We start from the raw sequence: 24,788 nt of genomic DNA, 5'->3' as shown, positions 1-24,788 counted from the left end.
GCGATGGCTGGGTTCGTCGAGGGGTCGGGGCGACATGGGGTTTGTTCCCCCCGATCCAGAATCGGGATGGGGGAAAGCGGAGCGAGGGGAGGTGAGCCGGAGAGGCGGCGAGGCGAAGGCGCTCCGGGTGGTGCGGCCTCGTGCGGCGGCGGTGGCCTCAGGGGAGCGGCGGCGCGTCGGTGGCCTCCCCCGATCCCGATCCAGATCGGGGGAGAGGGGAGCGAACGTGGGGGAGGGGGCGAGGGAGAGTGGGGGTCGTGGGTAGGGTTTCGGGGGTGGGGGGGGGATGGATAAGGAGGCCCGGCTGGGCCGGTGTTCGACTGGGCCGGCCTGCTGGGCCGGAGCCCAGGGGGGGGGCCTCCTTTTTCCCTTTCCCTTTTTTGTCTTTTTTATTTCTTCTTTTCGGTTATTAAAATTTTAATTTATTTCAATTTCGAAAAATGTGAGAACAACACCTAAATATGGTATGTTAAAGATACCACTGCCACATTAATTTGGACAGCTAAATAAAATAGTTTATTATTTTACAAAATACAAAAGGCTTTTAATTACTTTCCTTTGCTGTTGTTTAATTTTCCCTTGAGCACTTAAACATTTTATAAAAAAGTGGTTTCACCACCATAATTATCTATGTATTATTTGGTTCACTACGAACATTTAAATTTTTAATATTTGAAAACTTTTATTGTTTGCTCGATTTTGAATTTGAAATTCGAACCGGTTTTTGAACTAACCCGAGATTAACTACCGTGACAAAGGTGACGTGGTAACATTAGTGGGGATTACTGTAGCTTAATTACCCGGGCGTCACATTGGAGCAGCTAACATTAATGTTGCTCTACTCGGACGAGCCCCTTGAGCTCTCGTGGTCTGTCGTTCCACTTTGTGTGGATTCTGGCGGTCGCGTGGAGGCATGCCGATCTCTCCCCTTGTGGGTTCCCATAAAAAGGTTTTAGAAAGATTGACAATAATTATTCATAGTCCCTGGAAATCATTGCAATATGATTATGCCAAATTACATACTTTGTTAGTTGATAATAACTTTTTCGTAATGCATGGTAATATGTACTCACAGTTCATGGCAATTATTTTTCATGTAGCTCTTCACAAGTACATCTTTCTTAGCAGCGAATGTTGTCGCGGGATCGGACCCCGACATCACTTGATGGAACTCATGAGAGCCTCCACAAAATAGGTTAGTTAGTTTGCAATGAGTATTCAAATAGCATCTTCAGCCTCTTTTTTGTTGCACGCCAGCAAACAACAATCTAAACAAACATGGCAAAATATAACATATGTGACCACCTGATACTTCGGTAGATATGGAGCGGGAGGGGTAGAATGGGATAAGACGAGTCCAAAGCGTCGAACTATGTCATCATTGCTTGCGCGTATGTCAACAGTGGCACGACCCACCAGACATTCGTCCATAGTTGGCTGCTACCTCTTGTATCCATCTTCTTTGTTGCAACTGCAAACAATCACAAAAATCAAAAACATGTTAAGCGAGAGACAAATAATGCATATACCAGTGTTGTCTCTCTCATGCAAAGTTCGTTCATCAGTAATGGCAAAAGATTCCAAACAAGTATGTCAGATACTCGTCATTTTTGAATGAAAATATGTTTAGCTTTTAAGTGGGGGTAAGGGCATCTCCAATGAGGACGCTTAAGTGGGCGCTAGGGAAAACAATCCAGGTAGTTTTGCTAGTGCGCGTTTTATTTCCAATCCAAAGCTGGCTTCCGACGCTTTAATTTGCCCCAGACGCTTAGGTGCTCTATTAGTGCAATTTGGTTGTCTAAGCGCCTATGGAATAACACTTTGCATTGGAGGGTACCCTGCTAATGTAGGTGCTTTTATTTGTTCCCCTTTCTTAAGCGACTACTCAAGCGCCTCCCCATTGGACATGCCCTTACGGTGGTAATTATTGTGCTTTTTATTTTATTTTTCATATTTTAATGGCAACATACCTCAGTATCACATGACAATAAACTAAAAGTCATGCAAATTTACCTCTCATGATATGTTTTCCCCATAGATTGAAATGGCATTTTTCACACATGTCCATATGGCTAATCATAGACTGCCATGGCAAATCTATGTCCAACATACGCACTATATGTCATTATCATATGATAGGCTATCATGCACTCGAATATTCATTTCTGAGCCTGAGCTCATCTGCACCCTATGAACAGTAAAAAAGTCCAAATCTACTGCATCCGCATTTTCACAAACAATACGATGACAATTCTAAGCAGTACAAAACACAGAATTCTATGTCAATATCATATGAGAGTCTATTCATCTCATACAATTTTCTCACACAGCTTAACACACACCTTTTTATACATGGCACATTTACATACAATGTCATAGCAAATTTCTGTCAAATACTCCCTCCGTACCGAAATATACGTCGCTGGAGAAGTTGAACTACAGTTGCTTCAACGACACATATTTCGGTACAGAGGGAATATACAATTGCATGCTTTGAGATCAAATCGAACAGGGCAATCGCATGTACTGAAATCCCATAACAAGTCTGCGATTTCGCGTGGCAACTCCCCCCTAGCATATGCATAAATTTCTTCATGGAAAATCCACATGGCAAATCATTACAAGAAATTACCATAGCAAATCCATTTATTGTTTCCCGGCGATTTCGCTTGTGATCGATTTTGAGGGGGGAGGGGGGGGGCTTATAGTTTCCTACCTCAACTACGAGGAGGGAGGGAGTGTTTGATTTCACTGAAATCAGGGCAACCAACGGTGGAATTGCCATGGCGAAGAAGGAGAGGGGGACAAGAAACAAGAACGAGCGACCGGCGATGCAATTGCCATGGCAATGTAGGAGAGGAGGGCAAGAAACAAGAGAAGGACAAAGATGCTTTTACGTGTGAAGCAAGGTGGGAAGGAGAAGGGATTTAGTGACAGCGGGGCAACGCGGCGACGAAGAAAAGTGGACAGCAACTCGATTTGGTCACGGCTCACGCGCATCACGCGGGCAGGTTTCTCAGGCGGACGAGTACATTCACTGTGTTAGCCCTCCCATTGAGCGAACTTCACATCCAAGAATTATTGGGCCCCTGAAATTTTTGGGAAAGCCCCATTAACCACTCATTTGGGGGGGGGGGGGGGGGGGGGGATTCTTTAGAACCTCTTGGAGATGCTGTAACACGAGTGGGATGATCCACCTGTCTGTTAATGCACGCGGGAACATTGCAGAAAAGGAAAAAGTAAATGGCCACAGTACAATGAGTCAATGACACACTATACATATGGATCTCTCCTGTCATCACAGGGAACAGAGCACACAAGAATTCTCAGGGACATAAGTACGTTACACTAGACATGCTAGCTAGTTGGCCCTCCGATGTCACATGTAAGATCGATCGGAGCATGACAAAACTGGATCGTCGGCGGGGCAGGGAGAGACATAGGTAGATTGCAAGCAACGTACATGCTGCCACCACTTTGACGATTTCCAAAGCTAGCAACGCAACAAGGGATCATCTCCTCGCAATCATATCCTAAACAGATACCTCAGATCATCTACAGTCAGCCGAGTAGCGTGGGCACTGGATTTGTCTTCACCGAAAGCAGAGTTGACCATCGCTCTCTTTTCCTCCTGTTAACAAATGCAGGAATAATGTAAGACAGGCACCATGGAATTATAAGCAATGGTAACTCCATGACAAGGCAATTTCTACATCTGCTTCAAATATTTATGTAATCCTATTTCAAGTTTGCTTGTCCCCATTGTCAAAATAGTTTGTTATTGTAGTAAACCTAAGTAGAGCTGCCTAGCTGGCTTTCCGTGCACTTGGATTTATTGGCGTCCAGCTTAATTTGTTAACCATCATTTCCATAATGTGCCAAACCAGAAATGAATTTCGATCCCCTATCAGACAGTTCTCTCACAAGAAAGATTAGAAAACTAACCTACCATGACGATCACTGACATGATAAAAGGGTATCAGTGATATTCATGTGGTGCATAATTCTCATCCCCCAAATTAACAAATAACAAGCACATGTTCCTTATGTGGATTAGAAGTGCTCATGAACACACATAAGACGGATAATTACCTGCAGAGATAAAATACGATCTTCCACCGTATCTGTAATGGTTAGACGAGAGACAGTGACCGGACGAGTCTGACCAATTCTGTGTGCTCTATCAATTGCCTGGTCCTCAGCATAAGGATTCCACCAAAGATCAAGGAGTATTACATGGCAAGCAGCAACCATGTTCAGACCAAGATTACCCGCTTTCAATGACATAATCATAACTCTAACCTGAAAAAAGAAGACATCCAGCAGCATAATGTCAGATGATTGTCCAGAAGTAGCAAAAGAGACAAGTTGGGTGAGGGGAATGACCTCTGGGTCGGTGTTAAAATCCTTCACGGCTTTATCTCTTGAATTGAGGGACATTGTTCCGTCTAGTCTCCTGTACTGTATAAGATTGCTGTTCAGTGAAAACTCCAGCAAATCCAGCATGCCAGTCCACTGCGAGAAGACAATGGCTTTCACAGGGGATACTCGGTTTGGATTTGATTCAATGGTATCGCTGTCTGTAAGGGCATGCATGTTAATGATAGAATTCAGTATATCGACGGTCGCTTGTATCTTCGAGGAGATGTAACTGCTTTGACTGATAGAAGATAGCTCATCGTCTGCTGATGAACTCGCTATCGCATGAGTACTGGTCTTGCCGGAGATACAAATCTTTAATGTCCCTGATGAAAATACTGATTCAGTACTTAACGTGTTTCTGCAATTAGGGACGGGGCACATGTTTTCATCAGTTGTTATCCGCTCGTATATACACTGATAGCAGAAAATATGACCACACATCGCCACAACAGCATCCTCAGGTGTGTCCTGCAAAAAACATAAGTTACATTATTATTGCAGCCACTAAAATAAGATCAAAACGACAAGTACTGTATTCCTTAGAAATATGAATTAGACCAGTTATTACATTGTTGCACACACTGTGCATAAGAAAAGATCATGGCAAAATGGATGCAACCTTACCCAGGTGTCAAGCTGGGCTCAGAATTTTAGCCTGGATACGACTACCATGACGAGCAGGGCCCAATTAGTTTTGCATTATCCCATAAAAAATGTAGGTTTTAACCAGTTCATGTGTTCAGGTACCATTTTTGTTGTGTGGCTCCATGCTATGAGGTCTTATGCCAAGAGCGTGAACAAGAGAGGGAGGCATATCTTAGTGCAAACCATGGTCGAGTCAAACCATGATAACTTCCCAGATAGGCCCCCATCAATGAAGTTTGGATGGACTAGATTCATAGGGGCATGGATCACATAGGTGATAACTTTCTAAAGTAACCCCTCAAATGTTGGGGTAATTGTTTGTCAGGGTTAAATATCGAACGATGCTAACACATAAATCTCATATAAAGATGGCACACGTGAGAGTTTGCACGATTGCACTCAAAAGAAAAGAGAAAACAGATGAACTTCAAAATAGTGAGGAAAGATCTAATCACTTACACGGCATACAGCACAAAGCGCTGATACTTCCAGCCTTGCAAGCAAATCTATTACCCTTTCCTTGGAAAGTTGTTTTGCCATCTCTATAGAACCATCGCCTTTAAATACTGACTGATGCCCCTTCACAAGAAGAGGATGATCACAAGCCTGCCTAAGGCGCAACAACAATAAAAGGATATTGGCATAGTTTTGTTTGACTGTTCCGGCAGCAGCATATTCCTGAAATGGATAGACAGCATGTCAGGAGTCATAAATTTCACTTCCAACATTTCTAGTTTCCATAAGAGATGTCAATGTTAAGCTTCTGTTGATCTAAAGAATGTCCACGCCTCAGAAACTACTGTCCACTTACCTCCCTAGATGTAAAATAATGGTATAGGAATACCAATAAAGAATTCCACAAACAAAATTTCAAAGGAAAGTGGTAGGAAAACAAGCTGGGAGGAAAATCTGATTAATTAAAGCTAGACATGTTCGCTGTCGAACCCACCCGCATCAAACTGCAGTTTGGGTCACGGGTGATGTCAGGTTTAAACCACTGAACCTGTTTCCATCACAATTCCAACTCAAAAGCTGAGTTCCAGCCAAGCTTATTTCCCTCGACGGAGATGCGCCGACAGACAGTGTGGCATTGAAAGGGTGCTATGAAGGAAGTTGGCTGAAGAGAGCACAACAAGAGAGGGAGAGGTAGGGGAGGGCGGCAACCACTACAGGGATGGGGAGAAAATTTGAGACAGGGGGGCACGGAGTACCCTTTTGTATTGTGATGGCAGAAAACCCCTTATAGTACATGGAAAATACAAAGGGGTACATGACTAAATATATATAACTCTTAACACACACACACCCTCAAACCCCTGGTGGATCAACAACACTGAGTCCGGAGTGATAGAAGCCGTGTTGTGCTCTAGTCTGGGCCTTCATAAAGAAATCCACCAACTGACCCGGAAGGCACATGCTAAAGAGCATTAACCTGATCATGCACACCAGCTTGCACAAAAGAAGCATCAACCCCAATATGCTTGGTGAGCTCATGCTTCACAGGGTGACGTGCAATACTAATAGCACCTGTACTGACAATAGCAGAGTAGGTGTAGTGACAGAACACCAAACTCCTGAAGTAACCACCGTAACCAAGGCACCTCTACCATCAAAAGAGCCATAGCTCGAAACTCAGCCTTTGCGCTCGAATGGAAACTGCAGTCTGTTTCTTCGTCTTCCAAGCAATGAGAGAACCACCTAGAAAAACACAGCAAAAAGTGAACGGCGATCCGAGGGATGACTAGCCCACACAGCATCCGAATAGACCTGAAGCTGTAATGAACTGGAGAGTGGAAAGCACAGACGGTGAGAGATGGAGCCACGAAGATATCGTTGAACACGAAGAAGGTTGACTATATTGAACTAGAGTGGGAGCAGAGACAAACTGACTCAAAATATAGACAGGATAGGAGCCTAGGAGGTGCCCGGACGAGTGACAGCTGGATAGACAAGGCTCCCAACAAGACGACGATATTGTGTCGGATCACATAAAGGGGGCACTGAAACTAGTGATCAGACGTGGACGGCCGGGTCGTGAGATCGCTAGTTGGTGACCTTTTCTATCGGCTAGTTGAGCGATAAGTGGATCAGGCAGTTGTGAGCTTGACCGTGTGTCATGCTTGTGCTATTTAAAGCTTTGTAATCGGTTCAGCTAAGTGGCATGAGAAATAGAGAAGAGAAGAAAACGCTCCAGCTAAGAGGCGTCAGCCGAGCACCAAAAAATTCCTCTGTGTGTGTGTTCTTCTGTCCAACATTTGGCCCCAAAGCCTCGTGTGTCGAGGTCCAATCCTTCATCGTCGTCGAGTTGCGTCATGACCAAAGGAGAAGGACATGCTACCCGGTAGGTCATGCCACCGGCGGCAAGGAGGTGATTGTCATGGCATGGAGGCCATTGCCATAAGGAGTTCATCATCCACATCGGAGTCGTCGACACGGTGTGTCGCCAGCAACGAAGATGCGGCGAAGGTGTAGGAGGTGCGCCTCTCATTGAAGCCAACGGCGATGACAATCGGTGTGACAAGATGTCAATTGCGGTCCTTGATGTGCTGCACCAACGGGATCGACGACAAAAGGACAAAAGGCTTCACGAGAGGAATAAATAATAAGATTAGGGAGGTGATTGTTTGAACTAATCTTGTTATTAGTGTTAAGCGTATAGGATTAGATAATGTTTAATTTGTAGTCGTAACACTAGAAGCTGCGGCTATGTGCGTATGTTGGGATGTGGCCATGTGTACGCATGCAAAGTAGTAGTGTTAATTAGTTGCATGCGTTGTTAGTTAGTAGAAGTGGTGCACGTGTGCTTGCATGGATAAGGCTAGTTGTTAGATAGGCTCAAGTGTGAAACTAGTGATCAGACGTTGTCTCCAGGTTGTGAGGAGATGGCCGAGTTGTGAGATCGCTAGTTGGTGGCTTTTTCTATCGGCTAGTTGAGCAATTAGTGAATCAGGCAGTTGTTAGATTGACCATGTGTCATGTGTGCGCTATTTAAAGCTTTGTAATCGGTTCAGCTAAGTGGCATGAGAAATAGAGAAGAGAAGAAAACGCTCCGGCTAAGAAGCGTCAGCCGAGCACCAAAAATTCATGCGTCGTAAGAAAATACTGCCAAATCTTTCGGCGTGTGTTCTTCTGTCCACCACCCATGTGCTAATTTCCTGCACAAAGCCAACAATCACCACAGAGCCAAAACGCTCAAACCCCCGCTATCCGTATCAACATGTCCCCATCCCCATATCGGTGCTTCATAATTGAAGAATAGGAGCAAGTGAAGCAGCTAACCCGTTAAAAGATGCAAACTATCGAAACCACACTGCCAAAACCATGTACTTGCGGGCTGGGCTGGGCTCTCATCCCAAACCACCTAAAACCGCATGCACACACCCTACATTAAGCAATGAGCCAATGATTGCAAGCAACTCTAAATAGGACTCTAGATCACGACAACGATCTTCTACCTACATATGACACTTGAAAGTGGAGACAGGCACATGCCACCAGTTTAGCGATCAAATAGTACAAAATTATAATATAACAAGGCCATCGACAAAGTATGGGGAAAGGTAAGATAAACATGAAGTTTTAACCAACCTTGAACTGTTGCCGAGAACGTTCTTCCAGTGTCAAATAAAAAGCTCGCTCCTCCTTTGTGAAATCCACCTTTTGCAACTTAATTGTCTTTGGAGGTAAGTTTATGATCGGTTCTCCATTTATCGTAGTTTCTACATATAAAAAACAGCAATATGAGATCAGCAGAGGTAGCAAATGGAAAAGAGTCATGTCAATATGTGTTTAGAGATCTCACAACAAAATTATACAATGCGAAACCCTATGGAAGTTCTTTCTATGAAAAGAAAAGAGAAAGGAGGTGCGGGATACTGAACACAAGTGGCTAGCAGTATTAAGACAGGTGCCCTAGCGTTTTCAAACAAGAAATCAAATAACCTACTATCTTCTCTGACATGTAACTCAAAGTACTGAACACAAGTGGCTAGGAATATTAATACAGGTGCCCTGGCGTTCTCAAACACGAAATCAATAACCTACTATCTTCTCTGACATGTAACTCAAAGCTTCTGTTCTTCCAACTGTTTGCACGGTAATACCTATAACTGATTAGAAAGTCATGGAACTAGAGAATGCCTACCCCCAAAAAATGGTGTAATCACATGCAGATTTAAACTTGGATATAATTCATCAAGTTTCCATAACTAATAAAAAGTACTAAGCGGCGTGGTTGGAATTGTATTAGTTTGCAATGAATATCCAAAGATCATATATACGTGGGTACTCAGGCTCCACCATGCCGTATGTATTCCCTCCCTTGGTACATGAATATTGGAACTATCACTATTAAAAAAACAGCCAGTTAATCAGTTAACTGGCCGATTATTCCTTCCTCAGAGGGTCACCGAGTAGCTGATTAACTGATTATCAGCCAATTTGCCTATTAATCCTCCACTCGCCAGACAACCAGGCAGTTACCAGTTAACGATTTCTTAGATAGGTGCAGTAAATACACATTTTTCTCTCACCTTTTGTGCGACGCAGGAGAACTATCCTCAACACAGTTTGTAGTTTCTTATACCCATGGACTGCATTTCTAGCAATTGGGTGCTTTATCATTGTACAAAATGAGCTATATGTAGAATATGGGTCATATTTCAAGAAACGGAAATAGCTGTAGAGCTCATCGATTGAATTTTGTATAGGTGTTCCTGATAAGCACCATCTCCTTTTTGCTCTTAGTCCACAACAGCCTTTAGCCACTTGAGTTCGGAAATTTTTTATCGTCTGAGCTTCATCAAGAACCACCCGAAACCACCGTACCCGGGCAACTGGGCCACTGTCAAGGTCAATATCTGAATCCTTAAGTTTCTTCTTCCTTTTCTTAGATTTGCTTGGTGGTTTTCTTTTATTACCAACAGAAGATTCTTCCCCATTCTTTTGATCTTGGTCATCATCAGCATTCTGTTTAGGCACTTCATTCGCCACAATTGTGTATGTCGTGACAACGACATCATATTTTGCCAGCTCACTTGGATCTTTGGTCCTTGCACCACCATGGTAGACTAAAACAGATAACCTAGCACTTTGACTAACCTTGTCATTCAATTCATTAGCCCACTGCTTAAGAACACTAGCAGGGCATACTACTAAAGTACCTGCAGCTGGCCTCATCATGGATCGCATGGTTGATGATGCAGATGATGTGCCTGTTTTAGTCTTCTTGCGTTCAACTTTGCTTTCAACAATTCTATTTGGAACAATATCCATATGACTACTAGATGGTTTAACATCACTAGTACTAGCTGCTGTTGATAAACTAGCGTCTAAATCCTTCTTGGGTCCATCGTTCACAGACTGTTTCTCCTTATCAACAACAGTCACTGCCTCATCGTCTTCATCAAGGTTTAGCGCTTCAGATTTCAAAGGATCTGAATCAGCACACATGAACTTAGACTGCTGACTCTTCTGTTTTAGTATAAGGGCAATTGTAGACACAGTCTTCCCAAGACCCTGTAACAATAAACTACTTATCATTAAGAAGAATTTAACAAGAAGTGAGTAGTTTTTGAAAGGTTGGAAATCACAAATAACCTGATCATCTGCAAGAATTCCTCCTGCACAATGTGAACTATTCTCCTTCGAAACCATCCAAGCTAATGCCATTTTCTTTCAAAGAGAAAAAGTACGTAAGGAACATGATATTCAGAATACAAGAAACTAATAAATAATTGATATTCAGAACGTGATACATATATACACAGAAATATGTTACTACACCCCATGGGTTATACCCTAAAAAGCACAGACACGGCAAAAACAGCCATAGTGGCGTCCTAGTACGGGGGTGCACGGCAATACGCACGGATACGACGGGATACGCATATTCGAACAAAAGAGGTGGGAGAGTGACGGGACAGTGTCAGATAGCAGATATGTACAGCTTGATAACGGATAGCACTGCCCATAAATCCAGCGCTGAGGTTTTGTGATCCGAAACAGAATCCAAATTTTATATTGGATCCAACAGTATGCAAAGAACTCCGCCTATGTTGTCTCAACATAGCCGGTCCCAAGCCCGGGTAAAGGAGGAGGGTTGTGATAGGCTTGGCGAGCCAACGTAAAAACTCAGCCACTCTTATGGAGATGAAACCCAAAAGATTTTCGTTGGGGCGTAACCCTCTCAGCGACGCGCCACATCGGAACCCGGGTGTGGTGGTAAATGGACAAGGGCTGGGCCGTCACCCCCCAAGTGGCGCGCCGTATCTTGATCCGGATACGGTGGCAAGTGAGCGAGGATCGGGTCGTCGCATCCTTAGTGGCGCGCTACATCGGCGCCCGGATGTAGTGGAAAATGAGCAAGGGTCTTCGCATTTGACTCGACGAGTGCGAAGGGTAAGGAAGCTAGCCGAGCCTAGGAGGATTCGCTTAGGTAGCTGGAACGTAGGGTCTCTGACAGGGAAGCTTCGGGAGCTAGTTGATGCAGCAGTGAGGAGAGGTGTTGATATCCTTTGCGTCCAAGAAACCGAATGGAGAGGGCAGAAGGCGAAGGAGGTGGAGGATACCGGCTTCAAGCTGTGGTACACGGGGACGGCTGCAAACAGAAATGGCGTAGGCATCTTGATCAACAAGAGCCTCAAGTATGGAGTGGTAGACGTCAGGAGACGTGGGGACCGGATTATCCTGGTCAAGCTGGTAGTTGAGGACTTGGTTCTCAATGTTATCAGCGCGTATGCCCCGCAAGTAGGCCACAATGAGAACACCAAGAGGGAGTTCTGGGAAGGCTTGGAAGACATGGTTAGGAGTGTACCGATTGGTGAGAAGCTCTTCATAGGAGGAGACCTCAATGGCCACGTGGGTACATCTAACACAGGTTTTGAAGGGGCGCATGGGGGCTTTGGCTATGGCATCAGGAATCAAGAAGGAGAAGATGTCTTAAGCTTTGCTCTAGCCTACAACATGATTGTAGCTAACACCCTCTTTAGAAAGAGAGAATCACATCTGGTGACTTTTAGTAGTGGCCAACACTCTAGCCAGATTGATTTCATCCTCTCGAGAAGAGAAGATAGGCGTGCGTGCCTAGACTGTAAGGTGATACCTGGGGAGAGTGTTGTACCCCAGCATAAGCTGGTGGTTGCTGACTTCCGCTTTCGGATTCGTGTCCAGCGGGATAAGCGTGCCAAGGTCGCTAGAACGAAGTGGTGGAAGCTCAAGGGGGAGGTAGCTCAGGTGTTCAAGGAGAGGGTATTTAAGGAGGGCCCTTGGGAGGAAGGAGGGGATGCGGACAATGTGTGGATGAAGATGGCGACTTGCATTCGTAAGGTGGCCTCGGAGGAGTTTGGAGTGTCCAGGGGAAGGAGAAGCGAAGATAAGGATACCTGGTGGTGGAATGATGATGTCCAGAAGGCGATTAAAGAGAAGAAAGATTGCTTCAGACGCCTATACCTGGATAGGAGTGCAAACAACATAGAGAAGTACAAGATGGCGAAGAAGGCCGCAAAGCGAGCTGTTGGTGAAGCAAGGGGTCGGGCATATGAGGACCTCTACTAATGGTTAGGCACAAAGGAAGGTGAAAGGGACATCTATAAGATGGCTAAGATCCGGGAGAGGAAGACGAGGGATATTAGCCAAGTCAAATGCATCAAGGACGGAGCAGGCCAACTCTTGGTGAAGGACAAAGAGATTAAGCATAGATGGCGGGAGTACTTCGACAAGTTGTTCAATGGGGAGAATGAGAGTTCTACCATTGAACTGGACGACTCCTTTGATGAGACCAGCATGCGTTTTGTGTGGCGCATCCAGGAGTCTGAGGTGAAGGAGGCTTTAAAAAGGATGAAAGGAGGCAAGGCGATGGGCCCTGATTGTATCCCCATTCCCCATTGAGGTGTGGAAAGGTCTCGGGGACATAGCGATAGTATGGCTAACCAAGCTTTTCAACCTCATTTTTCGGGCAAACAAGATGCCAGAAGAATGGAGACGGAGTATATTAGTACCAATCTTCAAGAACAAGGGGGATGTTCAGAGTTGTACTAATTACCGTGGAATTAAGCTGATGAGCCATACAATGAAGCTATGGGAGAGAGTCATTGAGCACCGCTTAAGAAGAATGACAAGCGTGACCAAAAATCAGTTTGGTTTCATGCCTGGGAGGTCGACCATGGAAGCCATTTTCTTGGTACGACAACTTATGGAGAGATATAGGGAGCAAAAGAAGGACTTGCATATGGTGTTCATTGACTTGGAGAAGGCCTATGATAAGATACCGCGGAATGTCATGTGGTGGGCCTTGGAGAAACACAAAGTCCCAGAAAAGTACATTACCCTCATCAAGGACATGTACAATAATGTTGTGACAAGTATTCGAACAAGTGATGTCGACACTGATGACTTCCCGATTAAGATAGGACTGCATCAGGGGTCAGCTTTGAGCCCTTACCTTTTTGCATTGGTGATGGATGAGGTCACAAGGGGTATACAAGGAGATATCCCATGGTGTATGCTCTTTGCGGATGATGTGGTGCTAGTTGACGATAGTCGGACGGGGGTAAATAGGAAGTTAGAGTTATGGAGACAAACCTTGGAATCGAAAGGGTTTAGGCTTAGTAGAACTAAAACCGAGTACATGATGTGCGGTTTCAGTACTACTAGGTGTGAGGAGGAGGTTAGCCTTGATGGCCAGGTGGTACCTCGGAAGGACACCTTTCAGTATTTGGGGTCAATGTTGCAGGAGGATGGGGGTATTGATGAAGATGTGAACCATCGAATCAAAGCCGGATGGATGAAGTGGCGCCAAGCTTCTGGCATTCTCTGTGACAGAGAGTGCCACAAAAGCTAAAAGGCAAGTTCTACAGGACGGCGGTTCGACCCGCAATGTTGTATGGCGCGGAGTGTTGGCCGACTAAAAGGCGACATGTTCAACAGTTAGGTGTGGCAGAGATGCGTATGTTGAGATGGATGTGTGGCCACACGAGGAAGGATCGAGTCCGGAATGATGATATACGAGATAGAGTTGGGGTAGCACCAATTGAGGAGAAGCTTGTCCAACATCGTTTGAGATGGTTTGGGCATATTCAGCGCAGGCCTCCAGAAGCTCCAGTGCATAGCGGACGGCTAAAGCGTGCGGAGAATGTCAAGAGAGGGCGGGGTCGACCGAATTTGACATGGGACGAGTCCGTTAAGAGAGACCTGAAGGATTGGAGTATCGACAAAGAGCTAGCTATGGACAGGGGTGCGTGGAAGCTTGCTATCCATGTGCCAGAGCCATGAGTTGGTTGCGAGATCTTATGGGTTTCACCTCTAGCCTACCCCAACTTGTTTGGGACTAAAGGCTTTGTTGTTGTTGTTGTTGTTGTATCCAACAGTATGCAAAGACAGGTGGACAGAAAGATCCCGTTGAGCAAGAGAACTCACGGATCACTATTCCCCTTGAGTGAGTATATATACTATCCATCTGATTATTGAGCAAGAGAACTCACGGATCATCTCTTTCTTTTTGCAGCAATACAATAGAATGATGCATGTAATTCAGAGAATGGAGAATTTAGGTATGGTTATTGAGTTGTGCGGCAGAATAATTTGAAGATTCGACGGGGACTATACGAAAGAACACATGGTGCTCGTGATGGAGTAAGAACCAGGTGTTGCGTGCCATGCGGCCAGCCAGGCAACTACAGTACTTGTGGACATGCCTCTGGATCAAAGATGGCGTAGACATGAATTAGACCATCTCTAGTTTAGTTGTGGCGTCAGTAATATTTTCTATTCACGCCAAACTTCTATGGCACCATATAAACTTGTGTTTCTTTTCATTATCCAACTTGTATTCAGGAGTTCTACCAATAAACACAGGCTCAATCAAAACATCAGGATATTGTGAGATCAATGGTGGATGCTATGGGGGTAACTACATCCTTATATATACTCGCCGTATCCCCGTACGGCTGTTTTAGGAAAATGTTGTATCTCGTGTCACTGTATGCATATCATCATGTCCATGTTCCTGTATTTGTGCTTTTTTTAGGTTATACTACCCCTAAATCTGGCATAATTCATGCTTGCGGAATTGCTATTTCATCTTCTTCATTTCACACCTTACTAGTCAATAGTACAGTGCTGACGACATGCCCTATAACAGGGATAATGCATCCTAAATTCGACTACCACTTATCATTAGTTCATTTTCAATTGGACTGGGTCATCATGGAGAGTACAGTGCATCAGCGTGGAGACATAAATATGTGAATCTCACAGTGTGACCTCACGGCACTCCAGAAGTAAAAAATCCGCACTCATATAAAGAATAGTGTACCTGGTGCTTAAGCAGAGATACTGATAAGACACCCTCATCGAGATCATCTTCCCTTTTATCCAGACTAATGTTCTGCATAACAGAATAATAAAAGCAAGTTACTCAAAGCATAGAATCAAATGTAAGAGTAATAGCCAAATAAATAACCTGGATTGCTAAAACATACTATTTCCATGGGCTGGTAAACAAGAACATGCAGATGTATATTCTCATTGATAAGTCAAAACTAGCACTTGCATTTATAATGCAACAAAATTATTTTAAAAAAGATTTGAAGCTCTGCAAATGCAATGGTAATGTATTTATTATTCTGACTTACTTACTTACTAAGCCTTTTATCCCAAACAAGTTGGGGTAGGCTAGATATGAAACCCTTTCACGAGGACTTGCCAGGAGGTCACCCATCCTAGTACTACTCTCGCCTAAATGGGTTTCATACCCAAAAGACTGGCTAGTTTTTACGTTGGCTCGCCAAGCCTATCACAACCCTTAGATATGAAACCCTTTCACGAGGACTTCCCAGGAGGTCACCCATCCTAGTACTACTCTCGCTCAAATGGGTTTCATACCTATGGGACTGGCTAGTTTTTACGTTGGCTCGCCAAGCCTATCACAACCCTCCTCCTTTACCCGGGCTTGGGACCGGCTATACCTAGAAGACAGACTACCATAAGAAATATGCAGCACATAAGTTTGGTATTTATGCAGTAAAATGATTAACACGGCAAATTCATATAGGTAGAACCTGTATTTTTCTTCAGAAAGATACTTTAAAAGACAATGGCACATGTTAAAGCAGCATGTCGTTACAGAGTATGATTTTGAGTTCTGATAGGGATTATCAGCTGTCTTTTAATCCATCAAGCCAAGTCAGCAATGCAATTCACGGAACTTATCAAAGAAGAATAAGTCTATCATAGATAATTGCCTCTGGACAAAACGTCACATGATTAGCTGGGCATGAACATGAATGTTGTTTATGTCTCAACGGACCAAAGATGCATACCTGAAGAGCCTCTTGATATACCGCGCTCTCGTCAGGATCCATAAACCTATTTTCTAGGTTTGGACGAGCTTGCATGTCATTAACATTAGCAAGTTCATTGTTACTGGCAGAGTTATGGCCTCCAAAAGATGCAGGCAGCATCCTATGTGAACTAGGACTATCATATACATAGACATCATCTGGCAATATTAAAGAGGGAAAAACATTAGTACTTGTATTGAAATCCTGCAACCATTTCCAATGTATGATTCAATTAGACTAATTTGAGACTAGCTACACAAACCATCGTCATTTTCCATGGTATCCTTCTGGGCATTACTCACAGAGTAGCTTCGGATTGAGAACCTTGAAGATGAAGGCTGCCCAGTGCAATTGCCATCATTTGTTCCCATACTATTATCATCCAACCTTTGTGAATTTCCACTGGTAAAACGTGATGGGAGTTTACGGCTCTCACTTGCAACACTTGGATGTGTAGATTTTGACGTGCTTCCACTGGAAAAAGATGAAGGAAGAATCCTCTTGTTATTGCCATTTGCATCCACTGCCAAACCATTGCGCTCCCTCACTGTGATATCAAGTCTACTGGACGAGAGAGAGGCCCTTCCAGAATCGTGTCTTGGCCCCGAATTTGAATGTGGATAAGTTCTGTCCTCCGAACCTAGTGTATAACGGGCTTTCTCAATATCAATACCATTTGCGAAGGAAGGTGGCAGAGTTCTGTACTGACCATTATCATTTATATTAGACCTGGAAGAAGAGGGGGTGCTCCTCAACAAATCTTCATCCTGAAAGCAGACTGATTGACCTCCGCCATTCTCGCCAGATGTGACATTTGTAGAAGTTGGATCGTCAGAGTCAGAATCAAAATCATCACCACTATCCGATATCAAGTCAATAACATTATCATTATCGTTATTCATACTGCCGGCAAGCATGTGCACCGCGTCTGCGTTTTCAGGACTCAATTGTGGTTAGCATTCAAACCATGCACGCATGAACAAGGTCAGATGGCAGAGTGTTAACCTATCTTTCAGCCTCCAGACTGAAAGCAAAACCCACTTTGAAATTTATGCAGATGATTGGCAAGCTAGACAGATAAAGCACACCACACGATTCCTGGTAGCACTAGCACTTAATCGAGTTATCCGCAACTGGCCTGCAAGCGGATCACATAAAATTGCAGCTGAGTAGATATCAAGTTATGGTGCACAGAACAGGAATAACAGCATTAAAATATCATTGTTCCAAATATTGGCCAGTTAATCGGCATCTCGGTCAGTTAATCGCTACTCAGTGGGTCACCGAATGTCCAATTAGTTGATTTATCGGCCGTTTAACTGATTTATCGACCGATTAACTGGAAAATGCCATCTGAAGTCTTTCCTGTCATGTAATAATGGTTTCGATACCTCCCTAGACTAGCCTTTAGAGGGGTTATTTTAGTTCCATCGTGGTAGTTTGGTGCCACGGCGCGCAGCCAGCCTGTTTGCTGTTCCATTTTTTCGATTCCTGAACTGTGTTTGTAAAACTTTTGGTTTCATGCTCTGCAATGGAACCAGGGAGGCCCTTGTGGCTCCCTGATGCTCTAAAGTTTAACAGGAAAATTCGCCTATTTATCACTACTCGGCACCCAACCGATATGGTACCGGTTACCAATATCTTGAACATTGGAAATATTGAGGAATTATTTTGTGAGAACCCCTCCTACAAGTCATATGCATGCTTTATCGTCCTGCGAGTGGTCAGATGGAATTCTTCAGCATTAACACACAGGAAGAAAACGATACGGAAAAGATATCAAAATTATTATAATTTTATTATAAAAAAGTGGCAACACATCAATTGGAAATTATAGTAACCTAAGCCCGGAACAGATCAGTTCGCTGGAGAGACTTTCCAGATCAGTTCAGCTCTAAAAATGGACCAATCAGACCCTACGCGCACGCTGATGATAGATGAGGGTTAGGTCTACGCTGAGGACTGGACTGGATTGAAGATGTCATTTCAATACCAGAAAGTAGAAAGGACTTTGCACGAACGCACAACCGGACCAAGTTCTGCGGTAGGGAACCCATGCTTGACGGGATCAACCAATCCCCCGATCCAAGACCGCCAAGATGACCCGGCCCGGAAAACCCCATCCGGGGAGAACCGAACAGCAACCTCGAGTTCACCCAAACAAAAAGCAACCCCGAGGCGGGGAGAAAGGCACTGCACGGAACCCCCAGCAGCAACACGCACCTCTCGGGAACAGGCGAAAATCCGCGAGATCAGCCCTCGCGGCGCTCAACTCGGCGGCAGAGGAGGAACAGGCCGGCCGTTGGATACCGTGCCGGACTGGGCGGCGGCGGGATCAGGTCTGGGCAGGGGAGGTCGCCGCGCAGTTCACTGGGAGGGGGAGGGGGGGCCGCACGGACAGGTGGAGGAGCAGCCTCGTGGAGGCGGAGGAAGGAAGCTTTTGGTCGAGACGTGTCGCGGATCCTATTTCCCCAATCTTTTGCGTGTGTTTGGTCGTAACTCTAGCCTGCATCATATGTAGTATATAATTTTTTTAATATTGAGAAACAGTAAAACGGGGCGAGCTACGTCCCTCCACAGCGTTTTGATCTCATCAACCGCTGAATTCTGCATACTATCGTACCAGATCACTCAACATCCCACAGTGAAATGCATGAGCCTTTTTATCTCGCCAGCCCTGTCATAACTGGCCCACGTCTATGGGCTGCTGCTCCGGTGACCGACTTGGACGTCCTCATATTAATCGGGCCGAGGAACCGTCAACGGGCCCCCGTTTCTCTCCTATGTACGAATTGGGTGTTAATCAGCTGTGGGCTTCTTGTATGTGGTTGTCTCATGGATCAGGTCGCCCCACACGATGGGCGTGGTAGGTTACTGGCGACAACGGCGGCAGGCGATGTGGAGCTGGTGGAGGTGCGGCACCACCAACGACATGGGGGTACGAAGAAAGAGGAGGAGGACCACTTGATCCAATCGTTGCTACCACATCCCGCCCATCCGTCTAACGTTGTTGTTTAGGAGGAGATGAGGGGTTGAAGAAGACATGTGATCCAATCCAGGTGTCCACCGCTGCACCCTCTGGCTGCAACATCTACAATCTCCCAGCGTCCGCGTCTGCTGTCATGGTAAGATTTCGTTATGAATTGTTGCTAGAATTTGTGCATGGTGCAATTATTTGTTCTGCTCCAATTAACACTCAGACCTTAATCTGCGCTGCGAACGTTTCGCTGCCAACTATGGATGCAACCACTCAGCTTCAAATTAATGGTCTACCAAATTGTTTTGGATATGTCTAAGAAAAGCAAGCAAACGACAGGAGCAATGGTACCATGTAGCTTGGCGGTATATATATATATATAGGACAAATGTTTCCTACAAGCAGTGGTAGTTACCACCACTTCTATTTTGTATGTTGTATGCAGTATCCGTCAAAATCGAAAGTATGTATGTGTAGTATGTAGTATATAACAATGATTAGGTAGTATATATACTAATTTTTAGGTAGTATATACCATGTTTTGAGTATGCTGTTTTTTACGTATAAATATGTACGTATTTCACAAATATAACAAAAACCATGGGCTTATATGCAATTTTTTCATATAACTTGCTTTGAAATATCTTAGATATAATATACGAATATATTTAAAATGATAAAGTAGTATATATATTACAATATGGTAGTATATGAGACATATGGGGTAACTACCACCGGGTGGTAGGACGAATTTTCTGGAGACCTTGTTTGTCATAAGAAAAATGCAGTCTACAATGATTACAAATAAATATATGTGTATACACTGCTTCCCTGGAGACCTTGTTTCTATTTTTCTTTTCTTTTTGTTTACATGGGCTGTTTCTGTTATTGCTTCTTCAGTCGTTTGGTTATGAGCTCTCTTGAGCATTGGTGTGGCTGCTAGCGAGCATTCCTGGTGCTTCACGCCTCGGTTCATTCGTTCGTGAGCCGTGTAAGGTCTATGTTAGCTAGGCATTCAATCTTTTTTTGCTAGTCGGTAAGGACTGATGACGGTTCTTTTTTTATTTTATTTTAGTAAATATTGTATATCTGGTGCAGGCCCGTCGACGAGGGGAGCGAGGTGAGTGACCGCACATGGCCCCCGAAATCGTGGGGCTCCCATCGAGAGAAAAACCCTCTGTAGGATGTCTCCTTTCCGCTGAAAGATCGCTATATAAATCAGGAAAGAAAACTAACGTAAGTTCCTTTAGCTATATAAGAAAACTAACGTGGTGTCTTTGATGCATACGGGGGGTCTGGGCTGCTAGTGCTAGAGGCCTAAGAGTATCTCCAACAGACGCCCAATATTAGCGACGCGCCCAAAAAATCGCAAGTTTAGCGCGCGCGGAGTTGAAAGTACCACTCCAGCGGACGCTACATAATAGAGTACGCTGTAAAAAGCGTTCAGCGCGCCGGACAAAACTGGATCACAAGTCGTATATTTAGCGCTCGAGCTCCAGCGCGCTGAACTTTTCACGCGCGTGGAAAGTGCCCCGTGCACCCGCAGCCGCCGTTGGCCTTCTCGCATGCGCGCGCCAGCTCGTCAGCCGGCCACGGGCAGGGCGGACCGCGGCCACGGCCACAGCGGCGGCAGGGCGGGGAGGAGCGCAGGCGCGGCCAAGGCCACGACGGCGGCAGGCCGACAGGAGCGCAGGAGCGAACCCGGCCACGACAGCGGCGGGGCATGGCGCGGGCCCCGGCCACGGCCACGAGCGGCACCGCGCGGGCGCGGCCACGGCCACGGCCACGGCGCTGGCGGGGCGGGGAGGAGCGCATGCGCGAGCCGGGCGGCGGGGCGGGGCGGGGCACGGGCGCGGCCGCGACGGCGGCCGGGCGGGGCGCGGGCCACGGCCACGAGCGGCACCGCGCGAGCACGGCCACGGCCACGAGCAGCACCGCGCGGGCGCGGCGGGCCGCCGCCCCGGCCACGAGCGGGAGGGCGCGGCCGCGGCCCCGACGGCGGCGGGGCGCGGGCGCGGCCGCGACGGCGGCCGGGCGGGGCGCGGGACACGGCCACGGCCACGAGCGGCAGCGCGCGGGCGCGGCAGGCCACGACCACGAGCGGGAGGGCGCGGGCGCAACCGCGACGGCGGCCGGGCGGGGCGCGGGCCACGGCCACGGCCACGAGCGGCAGCGCGCGGGCGCGGCGGGCCGCGGCCACGGCCACGAGCGGGAGGACGCGGGCGCGGCCGCGACGACGACCGGGCGGGGCGCGGGCCACGGCCATGGCCACGAGCGGCAGCGCGCGGGCGCGGCGGGCCGCGGCCACGGCCACGAGCGGGAGGGCGCGGGCACGACCACGGCCACGGTCAAGACGGTGGCGGGGCTGGGAGGAGCGCGCCCACGGGCACGGGCGGCACGGCCACGGTCACGGCGGTGGCGGGGCTGGGAGGAGCGCGCCCACGGGCACGGGCGGCACGGCCACGGCCACGGCGGGGCGAGCTAGGTACGGGCACGCGTGGTTATATTTAGGACGCTTGTTGGAGTTGCTATTGTTGCTAGCTGGGCATTATATTTTTGGGCATCTGTTGGAGATAGTCGGTTGTCCGGCACGATAAAACGCTATTTTGGCGCTGTAAAAAAAATTTAGCGCGCGGCTAGATGGGGCGTCTGTTGGAGATGCTCTAAATAACAGACTTAAAGAAAAGAAGGTTGAAGGCCCAATAGCACGATCGGAAGAGTGGGTACAGATCGCTCAATTCCAGCGATTGCAGACGAACATGCAGCGCGATTTGAGATTGACGAAGGCCCTAGCAGTCGTGCCGGCGCCAGCGCAGTTACCTCCAATCTATTTCTATTGCTGATCGTCTTGCTGCCTGAAGACACAACAGTCGTGGACCATAGTTCCATTCGTTGCTTCAATCAGGATGGAGGAACATGTAGGCCCTACGGACCGTGTTTTAATCTCCAGTGCATGGTTCTATTTTCAGTTCATTTTTTTTGTATATGAATGATCTATTCATTTAGTGATTGTTACTATTAGAAACTAATAACTAGATTCTATTTGATCAGTGATCACTTACAATTTCTTAGCTATTGTTTCTGCATCTTCATCATGTCTACTAGAATTAGGAGGCATGAATCTGGTACTGCGAAGCTTAAGAAGAAACAAAGACTCAAAGTTGAGGTTCAATCTCTAACAGTTTCCCTTGATGTTAATGTTGAAAGACCCCCAACATAATTCTGAAAATTAGACTACAGATGCTAATGTTGATGATGGTCGTGATGATAATGCAACAGAGGTTGAGGCTCATGATGCATACATTGATTAAGGTAATATTGCCAGTGAAGGTTCTTTTTGCAACGAAGAGATGATTGAAGATTTTATTTCAAGAAATACTACATGAGTGCTCCTTTTTGGTAGAACATGAGATCCGTTAATTGCTTTTCAATCCCTTTTACCTTTTTAGCATTACCGTTGATATATGTCTAAACAAGGTACAAATAAAACAGACTTGCAATTATATAATAAAATGAAAGTATGCTTTACGCATAATAATTCTTCTGTTATGTGAACTTTTAAAATTTTGGGCCACATTTTGGTTTTCGCCCGGGGCCTCGAATTTCTGGAGACGGCCCTGATCTGGTGGTTCACACTAATACGCTATCTTAGTGTTGTCTTCATCAACAATGACGCGCTCCCAGGCATGTTTAAGAAAAAAAAATCGTTTTGCTTGGATTTTTCCATTGTTAATTTAATTGTTACCATTAACTTGAACAATGGTGGTCGTGCACTTAAATCTTTAATGACAGTAGGCTAAACATGGAGACGGATTGCTATCATTAATTTAAATTTGCTTCGATGATGAGAACATATAGCAACACCTCCTTATCTTATGAATTATCCTTTGTACCGACAGGTGATGCCATTATTTGCTATGACCTTTAATCTAATGTACTCTAATTCAGATGGAACAAATATTTGTGATATCAAGATTTTTATTTACAATTTTTTATGTCATTTCATTCTTAAAATGAACGGGTGCGGTAACGCGCACTATCATGTTCTAGTTAGAGTAAATATGCTATAAGGATTTAGAGTATTTTTTAGCAGATCCTGTAAATCGGAGTCCCGCAAAATCGTTTATGGTTTTCGAAAACGCGCCCTCGCGGCACCACAAATCTGTACTCGGGGTTTTAGACAAATTCATGTTTTTGAACAATTTTATCTTAATACAATAGCAATATAAATTAAACTTGTTAATGCTTTGACATCATACAATAAAATAATCATCTCAATACAACAAATGTTCAATTTCAAATAATTAAAACAATACAGATGATCCGAAAATGATAGAATGTTCAAATCACACATGAATATAAATAAGATCAGATGAATAAAATGGAAGTCTATCTCTCATACGGTTGCAACTGATCGATCATCACGTAGCTAGGTGTGTGTGGTATTGTTCTCAGTCTACCGATAGGTTTGAAGAATTGCATTGATGTGATGTGGGTTCATGACAGGTTTGACACGATTACCAATATTGTCATTGAAAAACTCTAAGTTTGAATCCCACATCCTTAATCATTATGCTGTGTAGAATTAGACATGTAGTCATGATATTTAAGAGGGATTTCTTGTCCTAGACTAGAAGCAAGCAGGAACTCGAACAATAGCAAACCGAGCTTGCAACACACCAAATGCCCTCTCAATATCCTTTCAGTGTGCTTCTTGTGCTTGGGCGAAAATAGTTCGTTTCTTGCCTTCTGGCTTACTAATGGTTGATACGTCTCCAACATATTTATAACTAGATGATACCCCGCGCGTTGTTGCGGGACTTCTAACTTTCACTTTTTTGCAAAACAGCTTGAAAGAAAAACATACAATACTTGAAAGGAAGAAGCAAAGTTGACATCAAATAACGATTTGGTGGAACATTGATATTTCCATTTGAAATGTTGAATGAATACATGATATGGACGTAGCCTTAACACTAACATGACATAGTAATGTATTTTTGTCTGAGGTAGTGGCCGGCTTGTAAGAGCATTGAGACAATTGAAGTTCATAAGTGGTATAGTTCAAAAGAGGCATTTAAGTTTACTTGTACCCAAATGTTAAATGTTGTATAATTAATCATGATTGATTAAAGAATAAAGTAGAGTGATGTTGAATTGGGGGATTGCGTTTTTTGCTTTTGTCTCATCTAGTTAAAAAAATCAAATGGCAAAAAATCCGAAGATTTCACACATGCAAATATTTCAATACTATGTTCACAAACAAATCAGACCACTTCTATTTGGTATTTAGCTTGGTCTTTTTTCTGCAACCCACAAACGAATATATACTTAACAAAACAAAAATATGGTTTCTTTTGCTTGAAAACATATGTTACATGAGCAGCCACATGATATGTTTTAAA

The 24,788-nt window shown here is 45.1% G+C and overlaps 1 protein-coding gene across 2 annotated transcripts; it reads right to left on the bottom strand.

Moving 5' to 3' along the window:
• Nucleotides 1-3,258: 3,258 nt before the first annotated feature.
• Nucleotides 3,259-18,909, bottom strand: LOC123160731 (helicase-like transcription factor CHR28). Of its 2 annotated transcripts, XM_044578575.1 has the most exons (12): nucleotides 18,630-18,909; nucleotides 17,116-17,544; nucleotides 16,669-17,046; nucleotides 16,386-16,564; nucleotides 15,380-15,451; nucleotides 10,666-10,740; nucleotides 9,600-10,584; nucleotides 8,656-8,786; nucleotides 5,527-5,745; nucleotides 4,387-4,890; nucleotides 4,093-4,302; nucleotides 3,259-3,631 (listed from the first exon to the last, which is right to left on the bottom strand). In XM_044578575.1, the coding sequence occupies exons 2-12, from the start codon at nucleotides 17,321-17,323 to the stop codon at nucleotides 3,527-3,529; spliced, it is 3,066 nt and encodes a 1,021-aa protein (XP_044434510.1). In that variant the 5' UTR covers nucleotides 17,324-17,544; nucleotides 18,630-18,909; the 3' UTR covers nucleotides 3,259-3,526. The 2 variants fall into 2 exon arrangements, with proteins under 2 accessions (XP_044434510.1, XP_044434509.1); XM_044578574.1 differs by having other exon boundaries at nucleotides 16,669-17,544.
• Between the last annotated feature and the right edge of the window lie 5,879 nt (nucleotides 18,910-24,788).

Source organism: Triticum aestivum, chromosome 7B, assembly GCF_018294505.1.
Source record: "Triticum aestivum cultivar Chinese Spring chromosome 7B, IWGSC CS RefSeq v2.1, whole genome shotgun sequence".
Lineage (NCBI taxonomy): Eukaryota > Viridiplantae > Streptophyta > Magnoliopsida > Poales > Poaceae > Triticum > Triticum aestivum.
This window is presented reverse-complemented; position numbering and strand designations above follow the sequence as displayed.